At 27.7% G+C, this 23,646-nt stretch overlaps 1 protein-coding gene and 2 pseudogenes across 2 annotated transcripts; all 3 read left to right on the top strand.

Moving 5' to 3' along the window:
* Positions 1-779: 779 nt before the first annotated feature.
* Positions 780-1,745, top strand: LOC149514140 (cytochrome P450 736A117 pseudogene; annotated as a pseudogene).
* A 7,687-nt stretch (positions 1,746-9,432) lies between these two features.
* On the top strand, positions 9,433-11,709 carry LOC149514141 (cytochrome P450 736A117-like; annotated as a pseudogene). The gene is made up of 2 exons (XR_016329361.1): positions 9,433-10,640; positions 10,917-11,709. The product of XR_016329361.1 is annotated as a cytochrome P450 736A117-like (transcript).
* A 3,374-nt stretch (positions 11,710-15,083) lies between these two features.
* LOC111284702 (cytochrome P450 736A117-like) lies at positions 15,084-17,175 on the top strand. Its single transcript, XM_022873567.2, has 2 exons — positions 15,084-16,108; positions 16,384-17,175. The coding sequence occupies exons 1-2, from the start codon at positions 15,149-15,151 to the stop codon at positions 16,993-16,995; spliced, it is 1,572 nt and encodes a 523-aa protein (XP_022729302.2). The 5' UTR covers positions 15,084-15,148; the 3' UTR covers positions 16,996-17,175.
* The last annotated feature ends 6,471 nt before the right edge of the window (positions 17,176-23,646 follow it).

Genomic DNA, 23,646 nt, shown 5'->3' on the forward strand with positions numbered 1-23,646 from the left:
AATTTTTTCAGAACTTTTTTTTTTCCATTTTCTCTTTTATTACTCTTTTGATTCTCGTTTATGTCTTTCCTTTTCTTTCCTTCTCTTATCAATCTAAAATTTTTGTTTTTATTGACGCAATAAAAATTCGCTTGGCCAAAAAAAAGTCATATCTCTTTCCTTAAAGCCTCTTTTGCCTTTGGCCACAAAAAAGTGACATCTCCTTTCTCTAGAGCCTTTCATTTGTCTTTTTTTTTTAATTTTTTAATTTTTTTATATTTTAACCTTTATCCGAAAAGACAAAAATCTCTAAAATACTTTTAATAAATTAAATAATTCTCTGTACCCAAAGAGAAAAGATGGTGGCGGAAAGTCTATTTATAGATAAAATTATATGACAATTAGATAATGACATGTCATAAATAGTTACAACAAATTAAGTAATTTCTTTATTGTTCTAAAAAGAACCAGTATCCTGATACGTAAGTCTAATTTTTTTTTGGTTTCAAGGGCGGTGTAAAACCTTATTATTATAAGAGTGGAGAAGAAAAGCTTGAATCGAAATTAAATTTTAATGTCTTCTGGTTGTCACATAATCCCGATTGCAAAACCTTTGTTGTAAGAGAATTCTTGTTCACCACATAATATTTTTGACAATGGATCGATGTTTGTGGTAATATCTGTTTTTCGAAAAAAAAATGACCAGTAGCCTCTTTTTACGTAAGTGATTTGTCGCCTCAGCATAGAATCAGGCTTCACATGTAATCAAAGCTTCACGAAAGTAAAAAGTGGTCCATTTGTTATGTTTTTCAACCCTTTGCACTACGGCACCTCTTACAAAAATGTCGGCTGGTGACTTTTTTTCTCCTTTCATACAGATATTTTCAGGCACTATATGTACTGTTGCAGAACTGCTAAGTTCCTGGAATAAGTTGAACAGAAACCCAGAAGAAAGATCGTTATGTCGAGTTTTTTACAATTTTTAGAGCACCATGAAATCTTTTTCATGTCAGATGTCTTTTTCTTCTCCGTGATAGCCATCTTCCTCGTAGTCTTACTTGAGCGATTTTTAAGTCGTTCGAATAAGAAAAGAAAGCTAATGTTACCACCTTCTCCGCCAAAACTCCCAATCATTGGAAACATTCACAAAATCGGGTCGTACCCTCATCGCTCACTCCGGGCCTTAGCTCAACAATTTGGCCCTCTCATGTTGCTCCGCTTTGGCAGTGCGCCTGTGCTTGTTGTCTCCTCCGCTGATGCTGCCCATGAGATCACGAAAACCAATGATCTGACATTCGCAAACAGACCCAAATCAAGTACCTTTCAAAAGCTTCTCTATGATTACAAAGACGTGTCAATGGCACCTTATGGTGATTACTGGAGGCAAATGAAAAGCATATGCGTGCTACATCTTCTAAGTAACAAAAAGGTTCAGTCCTTTCGCGCTGTAAGAGAAGAAGAAACGGTTCTTGCTGTTGAGAAGATTAAAATGTGTAGCACATCTGCTTTGCCAGTGAATCTAAGTGAACTCTTTTCTACGGCCACAAACAGTGTTGTCTGCAGCTTTGGCCTTACCATACACAAAAAATCTCCTCTAATTGCTATTGCAAATCCATGTTGTTGCTAGGGGAAAGGCAATCCTCGAGTTTTTTTCCCAATGCATGGTACTCTTTAATCTTATTTCTCAAAATAAGTTAGTTTTAAACTTAATTTTCAAAATAAGATACATATATCCACGTGTAATTCATGTGACCAATAAATGACACGTCATAAAAAAATTCATAATTATGTTTTTTGAGAAATGTAACTTGTTTGAGTGAAATTTTAAATAAAAAAATAAAATTTTAAAATCACAAAAGAGAAAAAGAATGGATTAAAAGTAAAGACAAAAAAATATTATTTATATTTATATTTCGATACTTAAATTACAAGTCAATTATAAAATGTATACCCTATATTTGGAGTGTCAAATGTTTAAGCTAAGCTCTAGGCTAAGGGGTAAAATTATGAAATCACAAAAGAGAAAAAATGAAGGGACAAAAGCGAAGAGTATTTTCCTTCATGTTTCAATCGATTGGTCCAAAGGGCCAAATAGCCGGCTTGAGATTGACGATTGAGCTGACATGATACTGTATACGTAAAGTTGATTGTCTATTGACAATGTTTGACGAGCAAACAAATCTTTTTACCTTTTGAACGCAAAAATATCTCTAACACAACCCCTACAAATATAACATCTTTAGGTGGACTCAAGTAAATTTGTACTCCTCTACCCTGTTCACTGCAGTTCTTTGCCAACTAATCCATTGTAAAATTCTTGTCTTGGAATGTAATTCAACATTCGTTCTTTATTATTTTGCATGATTTCTCTAATGGTTTTGATGATATTAAGATCACAAGATGTGGGTGACTGTTGGAGATGCTTTTAGTGATTAAGGAAAATGAAGAGGCACCGTCAGTTTACCCATAATCTGTGCAAGCATGGCACCATGATACAAACAAACCCCATAATTCTGCAAAGATCAATTGAACATATCCCCAAATAGCTTATCAGAATTTCCCTTTCTGGATTATCTCCATCAGTTTTATTTATGGCACGTTGCCATTCTTCCATGAGCTTGGTAATCCATTCTTTTTTTAAAGGAATATGTGTTGAACATCCCATTAGAACTCAATGCCCGAATAATTTGATCCTTTACATCAATGTTAAGGTCAATCAGGATAGATCTGATTTTCCCAATAAGGTCAACATCTTTATGTAAACACATCTCCAGCCCCTCATAGATTTTGTCTCTGTGATAATAATGAATTTTGTTATTTTTCTAATATTTCACGACTGCTTGCTCAATTTTGTTCCTGTTTGTGTTATATTATAATTTTTTTTTTGAAGGGTATCCTGCTACATAGAGGAGAAAGAGGGGAGGGATAGGATTAGAGTTTGGAGGAAGAAGAATGACTTGTACTTTCTTTAGGTAAAATGATAAGGTGGAATATAATTGTGTTAAATTACCCGATTTTAAGAATAAAGTTTTAAATTACTCTCTTTTAATAAATAAGATTTTAAACAACTTTAGTATGGGAAAAAATTAAATTTGACAATCTAAAACTAAAATATAATACGATGATACGATATAATACAAAAATAAAATATAAAAGTAATATGATTTAAAATTATAGTAATAATTATATATGAGTTTAATGAAACAAAAAAATTTTATTTTATATTTTAGTGTCAACATGAATTGTGATATATAATTTTTATATAAATTATTATAAAAATATATAAATTTTAATATTTTATATGATATAAATATACGAATCATCATATTTTGAAAATAGCCCCTAGCTTAGTTCTTATTGTTGAGAAGAAGCCCCAAATTTGTACTGTTTTGGATCGAATTTTATATCAAAATGTGCAAAACTAAAATAAACTGAATCGAATCAAAAAATATATTTTTTAATTTTTATATATATTTTTAATTTTTTATAAAATAAAAATAATAATTTTATATTAAAATTTATTTAAATATGTTAAAATTTTATATTAAAATTATATATAAAAAATTTAAAATTAATAAATTAATAAATCGAATCAAACCGAATTGATAAAATTCAATTCATTTTAATTAAGACAGAATGAGAATTATGTTGAAATTCAAATTAAATTTTAAAATTTTATAATATTATTTAATATTTAAAAAAATTAAACGAAATTCAGTCTGATCTAAATTATCGTCTTCCCTGTCACAAAGAAAAACAAAAAAAACATACAGCAATCATACCTTTATAACGATTAAAAGAAGACAAAAAAAAAAAAAAAAATTCAATGGCTTGTTTCAACTTTCTTTTGTAAAAGAATCCAGTCTATGAACTATAAAAGAATAAAATTATTCTGATTGCTTTTACATGTCCATTGGTGCTCCACCATTAAGATTCAGAAGACAATGGCTTACCTAGGAAATATGATTAACTCGACTGTTATCTGAAATAATAATTTTTTTAAAATTAAAAATAAATAATTTAATTATTTGTAAATTTATATCATAAAAAATATTACAAGTTATATATTTATATTATATTTTATATAAAAATTATATATTATAATTTGTATCAATATAAAAATATAAAAAACTATATTTTTATTTTTATTAAATTTAATATAATTATTAATAATTTTTTAATTTTTTAATATTATCTTATTATATTATACTACATTATATTACATTAATGGATTAGAATGAGTTACTTGAAACCAACCGAATTAGGTTTAATTGATTCGGATTTATTCAATTTTGGTATTAATTAGTTAAGAAAAGTGATTAATTTGATTACTTCAAATATTTTTTATGCTTTAAACTGATAACAAAATTAATTGAATTAATTGACTCATTAATTTATTTTAAAATATATTTTTTATAATATAACAAATAAAATATATAATATAATATTTATTTTATAAATATAAATAATTTATTTTTAAATAATTAAAATTTACGTAACCCATTGAATTTGTTCGATTTAGACTCTATTTAGATTAGTAGTGAAATTGATTCTAATAAAATTAAAAATAATAATGAAGATAAGATTAATTATTGTAAAGTGAAATTGAATACTGTAACAATAAAATTAATATCAATTATGAGATACATGCTTAAATATAAAAATAACGACATCGATAACATAAATTGTTGGTAAATGTAGTTAATTTGAGGATAATTGTGATAATAATATATTATCTCACTCACTCTTCACAAAATGCAAAGCAAAACCACTTATAACCATTAAAAAAAAAAAAAAAAAAAACATTGATGTTGTAACACTACTGCACTAGCCAATATATATGTATATTATATACAAAAAAACAAAATATAATTGGTATTAAAAAATTATTGCAGGATGATAATACTTTTGTGTCCTATTCCCAACTCTCCATACTATTTTTCTCTTTTTTCTAATAAGTAGTATTAAAATGAGCCATAGCCCATGTCTTGGCAACACATATCTACAATAGGTTTTTTTTAAAAAAAAGAATTTGTTACATTACACTTGCAATTTTTTAATATTTTGAATGTAAGTGTTTATAATTTTGAGTAGTTCTTTGAAAATATTGAAGTAATTAAAAGTATATATTTTTATTTATATTTATCTATGCAATTAGATCTATACTGTTTATTAAGAATAATTCAAATTTTATTATTAATGAATCTGTTTTTATGAAATCTATAAATATATGAACTTTATGAAAGGATAATCTTAATTCAAAGTGAATCATTTATTTTGAATAATTTTAATTAATCATTGAAGCTTAGGTTTTAATGATTGTATATTTTTATATATTTATTATACTCATATTATTTTTTATTTATATATATTCATATATTTTTTAATTTATGTATCTATGTTTTATTTATTTATATTTTATTTGTATATTACTTATATTCATTAATATAATTTTTGAAACAAAAAATTAAAAAAAAAATCGCAAATAAGCATGTGAAAATAGTGCCTAGTTTGTGCGTTGGGACAAACATTGAAGTTTACTTTAACTTGTTTCCATGGTTGGGCTGGTGTTTTATGTGGACGAGTTTTTTCCTTATGGGCTTTTATAGTTTTACATCAAGCCCAGATGTTCAAATCAACGGCTATGATGTAGTAGCTGAAACAGTTATCTTTACCGACGCTAGGGCAATTGAAAAATATTACGCAACTTCAAATTAAATTTGATAATTTTTCATATTTTAAATACACTAAATAAAATTATCTAATAAAATATTTAAATATAAAAATAAATTGTTTAAAATTTTATCAACTTATAAAATAAAATGATAAAATAACCCATTTCACATTTTTTTTTACTTTATATTTGAATTATAATGCATTTTGATTAAAATTTTTTTAACCTACTTAATCAAAAATTTACATTTTCTAAAATTATTTCAATTAATTAATTAAAATTAATTTAATAATCAATTGATTAATTGACTTAAATTAAATCAACCAATTAATTTATTTAAAATCAAATTATGAACTCCCTTCCTCCCTCGTTTGCCAGGGTTATGATTGAGATTATCCTGGCAAATCTTGTTTACAAGTTTGATTGATCATTAGATTCCATCCTCACGCTTCGCTGCGAGTAATGCAAGTGAAGGTTTAACTCGACGAAAATGATTGAATCTTTGTATTTTATTTACATCAATTTTTTTATGTTTAAACCATATAACATCTATGGAGACTTTTAAAGTTACAAATTCACTATCAACTCTTATATCTTTCCGTCAATGTTTCTTATAATTACAGGTTATTATACTTCTTAATTAGACAAACTTAACGTTATAGTTATTTTGTTTTACTACTCTTTGGAATACTCTTTTTAGGTTTTATGCATTTTTTTCTCGAGGATGGTAGACAAAAATTAAGAGATTCAAAGATCTCATATAAGCTATGGGTCAAACCTAAATTTGTTATACACTTTTTATGAAACAAATCGTAAAATCTTTATATTAAAACACATAATATCTCGCAAATTAAATATGAATATTTACGGTTTAAAAAATTTTAAAAAGTATGTGATAAACCCACTAATACCGAAATAGAGATGTCTTAAGGAGAACAAATGAAAACTAGCATATGCACAAACTACAATAAAATTCATCAAAAACTAAACATCGGAGAAGAAGAATATAGTGCAAAAAGAATTAAAAAAAAAAGTATGCATATAGAGAAAAACAACTAAAAGAGAGAGAGTTTAATGTTAAAGCTACACAATTAAAAGAATGATGTAAAATTAAATTAAAAGAAAAATAATAGTTGGAGCAAGAAAAAAACAACAAATCTCGAAAGGCAAATATAGGAAGAAAATAAATATATTAATAAAGGGAATGACCTTTAATATTTAAATTACATTGAATAAGAGGATGAAGCAACATGCAAAAATAGCCCACTATAATTAACTAATAGATGTGGTACCAATGAAAATATTTTAACCCTTAAGTGGTTAAAAAAAATAATTATAAATATAGTATTGATCTCAATCATAACATAGCCCAAACATGAGCAATCATGTAAGTTAGGAGAGTATAAAATGCATTGTTAATGGCATACTAATCCTATGATGCATTTGATATGATAACTATCCATTGCCTACATAGAACTACTTAATTAACCTAAGTAAACATGAGAAAAGGCAAAAGTGCCACCAATGTCATCAAAAGGATTTCAGGCAAGGAGGATAATTTAAAATTTAAAGAACAATAGAAAGCATCAATAAAAAAGAATTAAAAAGCATTGATATAATAATTTGACCTAATTTAATTTTCATCCTTAAGTAGAACAACTTATATGTTGAGTCACTTTTACTGTTACAATACAAATTTTTTAATGCAAATGCAAAAGAATAATGGAATAATTTTAAACAAATGATGATGAGAAAAAAATAATTTCTAAACTTACAAAAAAAATATGAGATATTCATAAAAAAGAAGAATATAATCAAAATAAAAATAAAACAGAAAGCCTAAAATTTTAAACAAATAAAAAATTATAAATAGAAAAAGCAAAGAGGTTAAACATACCTGCAGTATTATATTAAAAATCACCAATGCAATTATAGAAAACACAACATAATAAAATTAAGGTATTAAAAGTCATTTAAACAAAAATATTTTTAAAAAATAATTTTAGCACCTAGTAAAAATCAAAGCATAGTAGAAAAGAATATTCTAAAAGTAAATGCAATAAAAAAAAGACCTGAAAAAAAATCATCTTATTTGTCTATTGACAAAACTCATCTCTCTCTCTCTCTTTTTTTTTTAGCTCAATCTTATTAAATAAAATCCTTAATATCCAGTCAAGTAATGTCACATGATGCTGACTAGATAAGAATAAGAAGAATTCAAGAATAATATAGAAGACTCTAAAAGATGTTAAAATGTTTTTATTTATCTAAAAAATAATAATATTTTAAGAATATTAAAAAAATCCTTTAAAAAAAATCAAAATTATGATAGAAAACTCAAAATAAAAAATCAAGCCAATCAAGAAAAATTTAAGGCAAATAATGTTATAAATCGAGCTATGCAAATTTCTTTTTTTTTTCTTCTTATTTTTCACTTCATTACCTTCGATCCCTAACGAAGACGATGCTTAACATCGATCTAGGCTTGGTAAGGGTTAGAGGGCATCTCCCATCTTCTCAACCTACATATATAAATGTCAACATGAATCACACAAATTTCTGCTTAAATCAACTTATCAACTTTATAAAAAGCAATCACAAAATAATTGTTTCTCATTTTTATCTAAGAAAAAAGATTTTCCAATTTTTTTAAAAAATTAAAATAAAATAAATAATACAACATAGAGCATATGAAGAATAAAGCAGTCCTTAAACAGTCCATACACCTATACACCACAACATTTACAATCAAAATAAAAAAAAATAAAAGTTTTTTGAAAAATCAAATTTATTAAAAAAAAACTTCCTTACCTTTTTTTGCTAACATATTTCTTCAGATTTGGTTCTTTTCTTGCATTCTAACTTAGCATATTTTTTCAATTTCTCTCTTTTATTACTTTCTTGATTCTAGTTTATGTCTATCCTTTTTTTTTCTTCTCTTTTCAATATAAAGTTTTTGTTTTTATTGACACAATAAAAATTCACTTGGCCAAAAAAAAAAAGTTTAAAACCTTCTTTGGCCTTTGGCCACAAAAAAGCGACATCTCCTTTCTCTACAGCCTTCATTTGTCTTTTTATTAAATTTTTTAATTTTTTTTAAATTTTAACCCTTATCCAAAAAAACAAAAATCTGTAAAATACTTTTAATAAATTAAATAATTCTATGTACCCAAAGAGAAAAAGATGGTGGACGAAAGTCTATTTATAGATAAAATTAAATGACAATTGGACAATGACATGTCATAAATAGTTACGACAAATTAAGTAATTTCTTTATTGTTCTAAAAAAGAACACGTGTTATGATATGTAGACAGAAAAATATGTAAGTTTAGATCTAGATTGCCTGGTGGAGCAACAGGTGAGGATTTCGACATGAGTCAATGTAATGGTCACAGCTGTTGCGATTCCTACTTTCTGCTGGTGCAGGACTTGCCGCCTTATGTTATCTTGTCCAAGTATCAGTCTGAAGTAGCCATTAGCCATTTACGCATTGGTTGTCAGCCCTGGAAAAGAACAAATAATTTTAGAGGGACAGAAATGTTGGCATGAATTTGATTGAAAACATTGCGGATCTGAAAGCTAGTTTGTAAGTCAAGATCTTCAACTTGGGCAAAGGAGAATGCCCGGCTATTTTTCTTGTGGTTGTCAGATAATCCCAATTACAAAACCTTTGTGGTAAGAGAATTCTTGTTCAGCACGTAATATTTTTGACAATGGATCGATGTTTGTGGTAACATCTGTTTTTCAAAAAAAAAACGAGACCAATAAGTTTCTTTTTACGTTAGTGATCTGATGCCTCAGCATGGAATCAGGCTTCACATGTAATCAAAGCCAAAAGCTTCACGACAGCAAAACTCGTCCATTTGCTATGTTTTTCAACCATTTGCACTACGGCACCGATTACAAAAATGGCGGCTGCTGACCTTTTTTCTCCTTTCATACAGATAATTTCAGGCACTATATGTACTGCTGCAGAACTGCCAAGTTCCTGGAATAAGTTGAACTGAAACCAAGAAGGTAGATCGTTATGTCGAGTTTTCTGCAATTTTTAGAGCACCATGAATTCTTTGTCATGTCAGATGTCTTCTTCTTCTCTGTGATAGCCATCTTCTTCATAGTCTTAGTTGAACGATTTTTTAGTCGTTCGAATAAGAAAAGAAAGCTAATGTTACCACCTTCTCCGCCAAAACTCCCAATCATTGGAAACATTCACAAAATCGGGTCGTACCCTCATCGCTCACTCCGGGCCTTAGCTCAACAATTTGGCCCTCTCATGTTGCTCCGCTTTGGCAGTGCGCCTGTGCTTGTTGTCTCCTCCGCTGATGCTGCCCGTGAGATCATGAAAACCAATGATCTGACATTCGCAAACAGACCCAAATCAAGTACCTTTCAAAAGCTTCTCTATGATTACAAAGACGTGTCAATGGCACCTGATGGTGATTACTGGAGGCAAATGAAAAGCATATGCGTGCTACATCTTCTAAGTAACAAAAAGGTTCAGTCCTTTCGCGCTGTAAGAGAAGAAGAAACGGTTCTTGCTGTTGAGAAGATTAAAAAGTGTAGCACATCTGCTTTGCCAGTGAATCTAAGTGAACTCTTTTCTACGGTCACAAACAGTGTTGTCTGCAGAGTCGCTTTAGGAAGAAAGTACAGTGACGGGGAAGATGGGAACAAGTTTAAGAAGCTTTTGAGCGAGTTCGTGGAGTTGTTGGGTGGCATAAATGTTGGGGACTATATTCCATGGCTTGCTTGGATAAACCATGTTAATGGATTGAATGGTAAAGTAGAGAAAGTGGCCAAGGAGTTCGATGCTTTTTTAAGTGGAGTGCTCGAAGAGCATATGAATCGACATAACAGGAAAGGAAATGATGATATTGGGATTCAAGATGAGGATGAAAAAGATTTCGTTGATGTTTTGCTGGGGATTCAGAGGGAAAACACGGTGGCTTTCCCATAGAGGAAGTGAGCATTAAGGCTCTTATCTTGGTAAGAACACTTAATTCCCCTTCCAAACCCCTTTCCAACTGTGTTTAACATTTCCAACAAGAAAAGGAGTTGCAGGTGCTTTGAACCCCGACTTGCTGGATAGCACGTTACTGCGTGAACAAACTGAACTGAATTCTGCTCTTTACTCTAGCATTGGATGTGATAAGACTAGTTTATCTGCGGGCACCAAGTAGTTTATTTTTTTACTTTATTATTATTATAGTTCCTTAATTTTAGCTTCACATTCGAACTTGACAAATCTTCTTTCCATGATAGGATGCGTTTGCAGCTGGAACTGACACTACATATACAGTCCTGGAGTGGGCAATGACAGAACTGTTGAGGCACCCAGAGATAATGAAAGAACTACAAAAAGAGGTCAGGAAAGTTGCTTGTGAAAAATCGGAAATTTCGGAGGATGATCTGGATAACATGCACTACTTAAAAGCTGTGATCAAAGAGACTCTTCGTTTACATCCTCCGATTCCATTGTTAGTTCCAAGAATATCAACAGAAGATGTCAGGATCAATGGCTATGACATTGAACGAGGAACTCAAGTTATTATCAATGCTTGGGCAATCGGAAGAGACCCCATGTCGTGGGAGACACCAGAAGAATTTCTTCCAGAGAGGTTCTTGAACAATTCCATAGATTTCAAAGGACATCATTTCGAATTGATTCCATTTGGTTCTGGAAGGAGGATTTGTCCAGGCATCCTATTTGCAATGAAAATAAATGAGCTCTTATTGGCAAATCTTGTGCACAAGTTTGATTGGTCATTGCCTGGTGGAGCAAAACAGAACGATTTGGACATGAATGAAAGCTTTGGCCTTACCATACACAAAAAATCTCCTCTAATTGCTATTGCAAATCCATGTTGTTGCTAGGGGAAAGGCAATCCTCGAGTTTTTTTCCCAATGGATAGTACTCTTTAATCTTATTTCTCAAAATAAGTTAGTTTTAAACTTAATTTTCAAAATAAGATATATATATCCACGTGTAATCCATGTGACCAATAAATGACACGTCATAAAAAAAATGCATAATTATGTTTTCAAGAAATGTAACTTGGTTGAGTGAAATTCTAGATCGAATATAATTGTGTTAAATTACCTTATTTTACACTTTTTATGAAACAAAATTGTAAAATCTTTATATTAAAACACACAATATCTCGCAAATTAAATATGAATCTTTAAAGTTTAAAAAATTTTAAAAAGTACGTGATAAACCCACCAATACCGAAATAGAGATGTCTTAAGGAGAACAAATGAAAACCAGCATATGCACAAACTACAATAAAATTCATCAAAAACTAAACATTGGAGAAGAAGAATATAGTGCAAAAAGAATTAAAAAAAAAGTATGCATATAGAGAAAAACAACTAAAAGAGAGAGAGTTTAATGTTAAAGCTACACAATTAAAAGAATGATGTAAAATTAAATTAAAAGAAAAATAATAGTTGGAGCAAGAAAAAAACAACAAATCTCGAAAGGCAAATATAGGAAGAAAATAAATATATTAATAAAGGGAATGACTTTAATATTTAAATTACATTGAATAAGAGGATGAAGCAACATGCAAAAATAGCCCACTATAATTAACTAATAGATGTGGTACCAATGAAAATATTTTAACCCTTAAGTGGTTAAAAATAATAATTATAAATATAGTATTGATCTCAATCATAACATAGCCCAAACATGAGCAATCATGTAAGTTAGGAGAGTATAAAATGCATTGTTAATGGCATACTAATCATATGATGCATTTGATATGATAACTATTCATTGCCTACATAGAACTACTTAATTAACCTAAGTAAACATGAGAAAAGGCAAAAGTGCCACCAATGTCATCAAAAGGATTTCAGGCAAGGAGGATAATTTAAAATTTAAACAACAATAGAAAGCATCAATAAAAAGTATTGAAAAGCATTGATATAATAATTTGACCTAATTTAATTTTCATCCTTAAGTAGAACAACTTATATGTTGAGTCACTTTTACTGCTATATTACAAATTTTTTAATGCAAATGCAAAAGAACAATGGAATAATTTTAAACAAATAATGATGAGAAAAAAATAATTTCTAAACTTACATAAAAAATATGAGATATCCATAAAAAGAAGAATATAATGAAAATAAAAATAAAACAAAAAGCCTAAAATTTTAAACAAATAAAATATAATAAAAATAAAAAATTATAAATAGAAAAAGCAAAGAGGTTAAACATACCTGAAGTATTATATTAAAAATCACCTATGTAATTATAGAAAAAACAACATAAAAAAATTAAAGGTATATTAAAAAAAAAAAGAATTTTAGCATAGAAGAAAAGAATATTCTAAAAGTAAATGCAATAAAAGAGAAGACAAAAAAAAAAAAGAAAAAGAATTATCTTATCTGTTTATTGACAAAACTCATCTCTCTCTCTCGTTTTTTTTTAGCTCAATCTTATTAAATAAAATCCTTAATATCCAGTCAAGTAATGTCACATGATGCTGAATAGATAAGAATAAAAAGAATTCAAGAATAATATAGAAACCTCTAGAAGATGTTAAAATGTTTTTATTTATCTAAAAAAAATATTTTAAGAATATTTAAAAAATTCTTTAAAAAAATCAAAATTATAAAAGAAAACTCAAAATAAAAAATCAAGCCAATCTAGAAAATTTTAAGGCAAATAACGTTATAAATCGAACTACCCAAAATTTTTATTTTTTTCTTCTTATTTTTCATTTCATTATCTTCAATCCCTAACAAAGATGATGCGTAACATCAATCGAGGCTTGGTGAGGGGTTAGATTGCATCTCCAATCTTCTCCATAATCCCTCTATTCTTTCTTTTCACTCTATTTCTTTCATCAAGCACACAACCTACATGAATTATACAAATTTCTGCTTAAATCAACTTATCAACTTTATAAAAAGCAATCACAAAATTATTGTTTCTAATTTTTTTTTAAAGAAAAAAGATTTTTCAAGCTTTTTTTTTAAATTAAAATAAAATAAATAATACAACATAGAGCATATGAAGAATAAAACAGGTCTTAAACAGTCCATATACCTATACACCACAACATTTACAATCAAAATTAAAAAAAAAAAAAAAATTTTTGCAAAATCAAATTTATTAAAAAAAACCAAATTTTTTTCCTTACCTTTTTTTTTCTAACATATTTCTTCAAATTTGGTTCTTTTCTTGGATTCTAACTTTTCTTCAATTTTTTCAGAACTTTTTTTTTTCCATTTTCTCTTTTATTACTCTTTTGATTCTCGTTTATGTCTTTCCTTTTCTTTCCTTCTCTTATCAATCTAAAATTTTTGTTTTTATTGACGCAATAAAAATTCGCTTGGCCCAAAAAAAGTCATATCTCTTTCCTTAAAGCCTCTTTTGCCTTTGGCCACAAAAAAGTGACATCTCCTTTCTCTAGAGCCTTTCATTTGTCTTTTTTTTTTTATTTTTTTATATTTTAACCTTTATCCGAAAAGACAAAAATCTCTAAAATACTTTTAATAAATTAAATAATTCTCTGTACCCAAAGAGAAAAGATGGTGGCGGAAAGTCTATTTATAGATAAAATTATATGACAATTAGATAATGACATGTCATAAATAGTTACAACAAATTAAGTAATTTCTTTATTGTTCTAAAAAGAACCAGTATCATTTTTAAATTTTTTTTGGTTTCAAGGGCGGTGTAAAACCTTATTATTATAAGAGAGGAAAAGAAAAGCTTGATTCGAAATTAAATTTTAATGTCTTCTTAAAAATTTTTGTGGCTATTAGGTCATGAAGCGAAAAACTGTAAATTTAGATTAGATTGCTTGGTGGAGCGACAGGTGAGGATTTGGACATGACTCAATGTACTGGTCACAGCTGTTGCAATTCCTGCTTTCTGCTAGTGCAAGACTTGCCGCCTTATGTTATCTTGTCCTAGTATCAGTCTGAAGAAGCCACTAGCCATTTATTCATTGGTTGTCAGGCCTGGAACACAACAAATAATTTTAAAGGGACAGTAATGTTGACATGAATTTGATTGAAAACATTGCGGATCTGAGAGCTGGCATGCAAGTCAAGATCTCCAACTTGGGCAAAGGAATGCCTGGCTATTTTTCTTCTGGTTGTCACATAATCCCAATTGCAAAACCTTTGTTGTAAGAGAATTCTTGTTCACCACATAATATTTTTGACAATGGATCGATGTTTGTGGTAATATCTGTTTTTCGAAAAAAATATGACCAGTAGCCTCTTTTTAAGTAAGTGATTTGTCGCCTCAGCATAGAATCAGGCTTCACATGTAATCAAAGCTTCACGAAAGTAAAAAGTGGTCCATTTGGTATGTTTTTCAACCCTTTGCACTACGCGGCACCTCTTACAAAAATGTCGGCTGGTGACTTTTTTTCTCCTTTCATACAGATATTTTCAGGCACTATATGTACTGTTGCAGAATTGCTAAGTTCCTGGAATAAGTTGAACAGAAACCCAGAAGAAAGATCGTTATGTCGAGTTTTTTACAATTTTTAGAGAACCATGAAATCTTTTTCATGTCAGATGTCTTTTTCTTCTCCGTGATAGCCATCTTCCTCGTAGTCTTACTTGAGCGATTTTTAAGTCGTTCGAATAAGAAAAGAAAGCTAATGTTACCACCTTCTCCGCCAAAACTCCCAATCATTGGAAACATTCACAAAATCGGGTCGTACCCTCATCGCTCACTCCGGGCCTTAGCTCAACAATTTGGCCCTCTCATGTTGCTCCGCTTTGGCAGTGCGCCTGTGCTTGTTGTCTCCTCCGCTGATGCTGCCCATGAGATCACGAAAACCAATGATCTGACATTCGCAAACAGACCCAAATCAAGTACCTTTCAAAAGCTTCTCTATGATTACAAAGACGTGTCAATGGCACCTTATGGTGATTACTGGAGGCAAATGAAAAGCATATGCGTGCTACATCTTCTAAGTAACAAAAAGGTTCAGTCCTTTCGCGCTGTAAGAGAAGAAGAAACGGTTCTTGCTGTTGAGAAGATTAAAATGTGTAGCACATCTGCTTTGCCAGTGAATCTAAGTGAACTCTTTTCTACGGTCACAAACAGTGTTGTCTGCAGAGTCGCTTTAGGAAGAAAGTACAGTGAAGGGGAAGATGGGAACAAGTTTAAGAAGCTTTTGAGCGAGTTCGTGGAGTTGTTGGGTGGCATAAATGTTGGGGACTATATTCCATGGCTTGCTTGGATAAACCATGTTAATGGATTGAATGGTAAAGTAGAGAAAGTGGCCAAGGAGTTCGATGCTTTTTTAAGTGGAGTGCTCGAAGAGCATATGAATCGACATAACAGGAAAGGAAATGATGATATTGGGATTCAAGATGAGGATGAAAAAGATTTCGTTGATGTTTTGCTGGGGATTCAGAGGGAAAACACGGTTGGCTTTCCGATAGAGGAAGTGAGCATTAAGGCTCTTATCTTGGTAAGAACACTTAATTCCCTTTCCAAACCCCTTTCCAACTGTGTTTAACATTTCCAACAAGAAAAGGAGTTGCAGGTGCTTTGAACCCCGACTTGCTGGATAGCACGTTACTGCGTGAACAAACTGAACAGAATTCTGCTCTTTACTCTAGCATTGGATGTGATAAGACTAGTTTATCTGCGGGCACCAAGTAGTTTTTTTTTTTACTTTATTATTATTATAGTTCCTAATTTTAGCTTCACATTCGAACTTGACAAATCTTCTTTCCATGATAGGATGCGTTTGCAGCTGGAACTGACACTACATATACAGTCCTGGAGTGGGCAATGACAGAACTGTTGAGGCACCCAGAGATAATGAAAGAACTACAAAAAGAGGTCAGGAAAGTTGCCTGTGAAAAATCGGAAATTTCGGAGGATGATCTGGATAACATGCACTACTTAAAAGCTGTGATCAAAGAGACTCTTCGTTTACATCCTCCGATTCCATTGTTAATTCCAAGAATATCAACAGAAGATGTCAGGATCAATGGCTATGACATTGAACGAGGAACTCAAGTTATTATCAATGCTTGGGCAATCGGAAGAGACCCAATGTCGTGGGAGACACCAGAAGAATTTCTTCCAGAGAGGTTCTTGAACAATTCCATAGATTTCAAAGGACATCATTTCGAATTGATTCCATTTGGTTCTGGAAGGAGGATTTGTCCAGGCATCCTATTTGCAATGAAAATAAATGAGCTCTTATTGGCAAATCTTGTGCACAAGTTTGATTGGTCATTGCCTGGTGGAGCAAAACAGAACGATTTGGACATGAATGAAAGCTTTGGCCTTACCATACACAAAAAATCTCCTCTAATTGCTATTGCAAATCCATGTTGTTGCTAGGGGAAAGGCAATCCTCGAGTTTTTTCCCAATGGATGGTACTCTTTAATCTTATTTCTCAAAATAAGTTAGTTTTAAACTTAATTTTCAAAATAAGATACATATATCCACGTGTAATTTATGTGATTAATAAATGACACGTCATAAAAAAATGTATAATTATGTTTTTTTGAAAAATGCAATTTGTTTGAGTGAAATTCTAGATAAAAGAATAAAATTTTAAAATCACAAAAGAGAAAAAAAATGGGTTAGAAGTAAAGACAAAAAAATATTATTTATATTTATATTTCGATACTTAAATTACAAGTCAATTATAAAATGTACACCCTATATTTGGAGCTAAGGGGTAAAATTATGAAATCACAAAAGAGAAAAAATGAGGGGACAAAAGCGAAGAGTATTTTCCTTCATGTTTCAATCGATTGGTCCAAAGGGCCAAATAGCCGGCTTGAGATTGACGATTGAGCTGACATGATACTGTATACGTAAAGTTGATTGTCTATTGACAATGTTTGACGAGCAAACAAATCTTTTTACCTTTTGAACGCAAAAATATCTCTAACACAACCCCTACAAATATAACATCTTTAGGTGGACTCAAGTAAATTTGTACTCCTCTATCCTGTTCACTGCAGTTCTTTGCCAACTAATCCATTGTAAAATTCTTGTCTTGGAATGTAATTCAACATTCGTTCTTTATTATTTTGCATGATTTCTCTAATGGTTTTGATGATATTAAGATCACAAGATGTGGGTGACTGTTGGAGATGCTTTTAGTGATTAAGGAAAATGAAGAGGCACCGTCAGTTTACCCATAATCTGTGCAAGCATGGCACCATGATACAAACAAACCCCATAATTCTGCAAGATCAATTGAACATATCCCCAAATAGCTTATCAGAATTTCCCTTTCTGGGTTATCTCCATCAGTTTTATTTATGGCACGTTGCCATTCTTCCATGAGCTTGGTAATCCATTCTTTTTTTAAAGGAATATGTGTTGAACATCCCATTAGAACTCAATGCCCAAATAATTGGATCCTTTACATCAATGTTAAGGTCAATCAGGATAGATCTGATTTTCCCAATAAGGTCAACATCTTTATGTAAACACATCTCCAGCCCCTCATAGATTTTGTCTCTGTGATAATAATGAATTTTGTTATTTTTCTAATATTTCACGACTGCTTGCTCAATTTTGTTCCTGTTTGTGTTATATTATAATTTGTTTTTTTTTTTTTGAAGGGTATCCTGCTACATAGAGGAGAAAGAGGGGAGGGATAGGATTAGAGTTTGGAGGAAGAAGAATGACTTGTACTTTCTTTAGGTAAAATGATGAGGTGGAATATAATTGTGTTAAATTACCTTATTTTAAGAATAAAGTTTTAAATTACTCTCTTTTAAGAAATAAGATTTTAAACAACTTTAGTATGGGAAAAAATTAAATTTGAAAATCTAAAAAAAAAATATAATACGATGATACGATATAATATAAAAATGAGATATAAAAGTAATACGATTTAAAATTATAATAATAATTGTATATGAATTTAATGAAAATAAAAAGATTTTATTTTATATTTTAGTGTCGACATGAATTATGATATATAATTTTTGTATAAATTATTATATAAATATATAAATTTTAATATTTTATATAATACAAATATACGAGTCTTTATATTTTAAAAATAGCCCCTAGCTTAATTCTAATCGTTGAAAAGAAGCCCCAAATATGTACTGTTTGTAACAGGCCCTTAACGCTGGGCTTAATTTTCTCCTACCTTCTGCATTTGGGAATGAATATTTCTTTAACCAAAATAATAATTTTAAATTTAGACTTAATTTTAATTGATTCATGCCATCATAATTTTATATGAAAATAAAAAAATTGTAAAAGATTAAAGATATTTTAAAAATCAATAATTATTATGATTAAACTTACACATTGTAATTATTCTTGCACTAGAAATAAAATATTTGATTATATCTAAACCAAACAATTCGTGTATTGTATTGTGTAAAATATTAAAAATTTATATATTTTTATCATATTTTATATAAAAATTGACGAAAATATAAAATATATTTTTTTGATTTTGTTAAATCTATTTGTATTTTTTATTAAAATTTTAAATTATATTATTTTCATATTTTTTATTCATATTATTTTTATATTTTGTTACTGTATCTATTTGAAATTGCCACATCTAATTATATCTCAAAGCACTAAGTAATTTGATTGTGTATATAACATCATCATGTAATTCTCAATTAAACTGATTTTTTTTTTAAATAGCCTATATTTATTTGTCACTGCATCTGTTATAAACTTCATATTTTCAGCGACTGTTTCTCCCCTTGAAATTATGGTAATACTTGATTATACCCTAAAGCACATAATTAGCTATAATAAATAAAATTAAATGCTCAATTTAATATCGAATTACATAAGGATTGAATTACGCCTCTCGCAAACTGCCTTTTTTTTTTTGTTTTTCCTTTCAATCTTTATTTTTTGATTATTTTTAATTTTTAATATTTTTTTGAAAATATCAAGACAGAAATATTATCAAAGAAATTTGAGGAAACAATTTTATTTAGAATTGTCTAGAGAGGCATGCAGGCACATCACCAAGTAAGGTGAAAAAACAAAAGAAAAATCTAAAAATTGATTTAAAATTATAATGTTCAGATTAATTTTTTTATTTGATTTAGATTAAATTTGAATATTAAATGTATGTATTAGTTTTGGATTGAATTTTATATTGAAATGTGCAAAACTAAAATAAATTGAACTGAATCGAATCAAAAAATATATTTTTAAATTTTTATATATTTTTTTAATTTTTTATAAAATAAAGATAATAATTTTATATTAAAATTTATTTAAATATGTTAATATTTTATATTAAAATTATATATAAAAAATTTAAAATTAATAAATTAATAAATCGAATCAAACCGAATCGATAAAATTCAATTTATTTTAATTAAGACAAAATGAGAATTAGGTTGAAATTCAAATTAAAATTTAAAATTTTATAATATTATATAATATTTAAAAAAATTAAACGAAATTCAGTCTGATCTAAATTATCGTCTTCCCTGTCATAAAGAAAAACAAAAAAACATACAGCAATCATACCTTTATAACGATTAAAAGAAGACAAAAAAAAGAAAAAATTCAATGGCTTGTTTCAACTTTCTTTTGTAAAAGAATCCAGTCTATGAACTATAAAAGAATAAAATTATTCTGATTGCTTTTACATGTCCATTGGTGCTCCACCATTAAGATTCAGAAGACAGTGGCTTACCTAGGAAATATGATTAACTCGACTGTTATCTGAAATAATAAATTTTTTTAAATTAAAAATAAATAATTTAATTATTTGTAAATTTATATCATAAAAAATATTACAAAATATATATTTATATTATATTTTATATAAAAATTATATATTACAATTTGTATCAATATAAAAATATAAAAAACTATATTTTCATTTTTATTAAATTTATATATAATTATTAATAAACTTTTGATTTTTTAATATTATCTTATTATATTATACTACATTATATTACATTAATGGATTAGAATGAGTTACTTGAAACCAACCGAATTAGGTTTATTTGATTCGGATTTATTCAATTTCGTTATTAATTAGTTAAGATAAGTGATTAATTTGATTTCTTCGAATATTTTTTATGCTTCAAACTGATAACAAAATTGATTGAATTAATTGACTCATTAATTTATTTTAAAATATATTTTTTATAATATAGCAAATAAAATATATAATATAATATTTATTTTATAAATATAAATAATTTATTTTTAAATAATTAAAATTTGCGTAACTCATTGAACTTGTTCGATTTAGACTCTATTTAGATTAATAATAAAATTGATTCTAATAAAATTAAAAATAACAATGAAGATAAAATTAATTATTGTAATAGTGAAACTGAATACTGTAACAATAAAATTAATATCAATTATGAGATACATGCTTAAATATAAAAATAACGACATCGATGACATAAATTGTTGGTAAATGTAGTTAATTTGAGGATAATTGTGATAATAATATATTATCTCACTCACTCTTCACAAAATGCAAAGCAAAACCACTTATAACCATTTTAAAAAAAAAAAAACATTGATGTTGTAACACTACTGCACTAGCCAATATATATGTATATTATATAAAAAAAAAAACCAAATATAATTGGTATTAAAAAATTATTGCAGGATGATAATACTTTTGTGTCCTATTCCCAACTCTCCATACTATTTTTCTCTTTTTTCTAATAAGTATTAAAATGAGCCATGACCCATGTCTAGGCAACACATATCTACAATAGTTTAAAAAAAAAAAAAAGAATTTGTTAAATTACACTTGCAATTTTTTAATATTTTGAATGTAAGTGTTTAGAATTTTGAGTAGTTCTTTGAAAATATTGAAGTAATTAAAAGTATATATTTTTATTTATATTTATCTATGCAATTAGATCTACACTGTTTATTAAGAATAATTCAAATTTTATTATTAATGAATCTATTTTTTATGAAATCTATAAATATATGAACTTTATGAAAGCATAATCTTAATTCAAAGTGAATCATTGATTTTGAATAATTTTAATTAATTATTGAAGCTTATGTTTTAATGATTGTATATTTTTATATATTTATTATACTCATATTATTTTTTATTTATATATATTCATATATTTTGTAATTTATGTATCTATATTTTATTTATTTATATTTTATTTGTATATTACTTATATTCATTAATATAATTTTTGAAACAAAAAATTAAAAAAAAAATCGCAAATAAGCATGTGAAAATAGTGCCTAGTTTGTGCGTTGGGACTAACATTGAAGTTTACTTTTACTTGTTTCCATGGTTGGGCCGGTGTTTTATGTGGACGAGTTTTTTCCTTATGGGCTTTTATAGTTTTTACATCAAGCCTAGATGTTCAAATCAACGGCTATGATGTAGTAGCTGGAACAGTTATCTTTACCAATGCTAGGGCAATTGGAAAATATTACGCAACTTTAAATTAAATTTGATAATTTAAAATATAATATAAAAATAATATAATTTAAAAATATAAAAATAATATAATTTAAAATTATCATAAAATTAAAAAAATTACACTTTATATTTTTATTTCTTTAAAAATTATAAAATATAAATTTTATAAAATATATAATATAAAAATAATATTTTACATTATACGATAATATAATCAGATTTAATTCGGATACACCCCACAAATTTTTTTCAAAGAGTTTCTTGAATAATCGTTATAGATTTTGCAAAGCACGACTTTCAAGTTAGACCTTTGGGAGCAAGCTGGAGGGGTTGCTCAGGATTGTCGTTTGTAATTATGCGTCTTCGATTTGTTCGATTAATTTTAAATTAAATTATTTAAAATTAAATTAATTAAATTAAATCATTTTATTTTTGATAATCAAATCAAATTTATTAATTTCAAATTTTAATCAATAAAATTTAATTAAATCGATTTGATTAATTTTTTAATTAATTGAATAATAAATATATTTAAATTTAATTATATTTTAAACTCTTAATTTTTCATATTTTAAATACACTAAATAAAATTATCTAATAAAATATTTAAATATAAAAATAAATTGTTTAGAATTTTATCAACTTATAAAATAAAATGATAAAATAACCCATTTCACATATTTTTTACTTTATATTTGAATTATAATGCATTTTGATTAAAATTTTTTTAACCTACTTAATAAAAAATTTACATTTTATAAAATTATTTCAGTTAATTAATTAAAATTAATTTAATAATCAATTGATTAATTGACTTAAATTAAATCAACCAATTAATTTAATTAAAATCAAATTATGAATCCCTCCCTCCCTCGTTTGCCAGGGTTATGATTGAGATTATCCTGGCAAATCTTGTTTACAAGTTCGATTGGTCATTAGATTCCATCCTCACGCTTCGCTGCGAGTAATGCAAATGAAGGTTTAACTCGACGAAAATGATTGAATCTTTGTATTTTATTTACATCAATTTTCTTATGTGTAAACAATATAACATCTATGGAGACTTTTAAAGTTACAAATTCGCTATCAACTCTTATATCTTTCCGTCAATGTTTATTATAATTACAGGTTATTATACTTCTTAATTAGACCAACTTAACATTATAGTTATTTTGTTTTACTACTGTTTGGATTACTCTTTTTAGGTTTTATGCATTTTTTTCTCGAGGATGGTAGACAAAAATTAAGAAATTCAAAGATCTCATATAAACTATGGGTCAAACCTAAATTTGTGATATATATGTAAAAGTATGAACTCAAATTTGTTATACACTTTTTATGAAATAAAATCGTAAAATTTTTATATTAAAATACACAATATTTCTCAAATTAAATATGAATCTTCGTAATTTAAAATTTTTTTAAAAAGTATGTGATAAACCCACCAATACCGAAATAGAGATGTCTTAAAGGAGAACAAATGAAAACCAGCATATGCACAAACTACAATAAAATTCATCAAAAACTAAACATTGGAGAAGAAGAATATAGTGCAAAAAGAATTAAAAAAAAAAAGTATGCATATAGAGAAAAACAACTAAAA

Source organism: Durio zibethinus, chromosome 17 (genome assembly GCF_047325235.1).
Source record: "Durio zibethinus cultivar Kanyao isolate XHJ-2024 chromosome 17, ASM4732523v1, whole genome shotgun sequence".
NCBI lineage: Eukaryota > Viridiplantae > Streptophyta > Magnoliopsida > Malvales > Malvaceae > Durio > Durio zibethinus.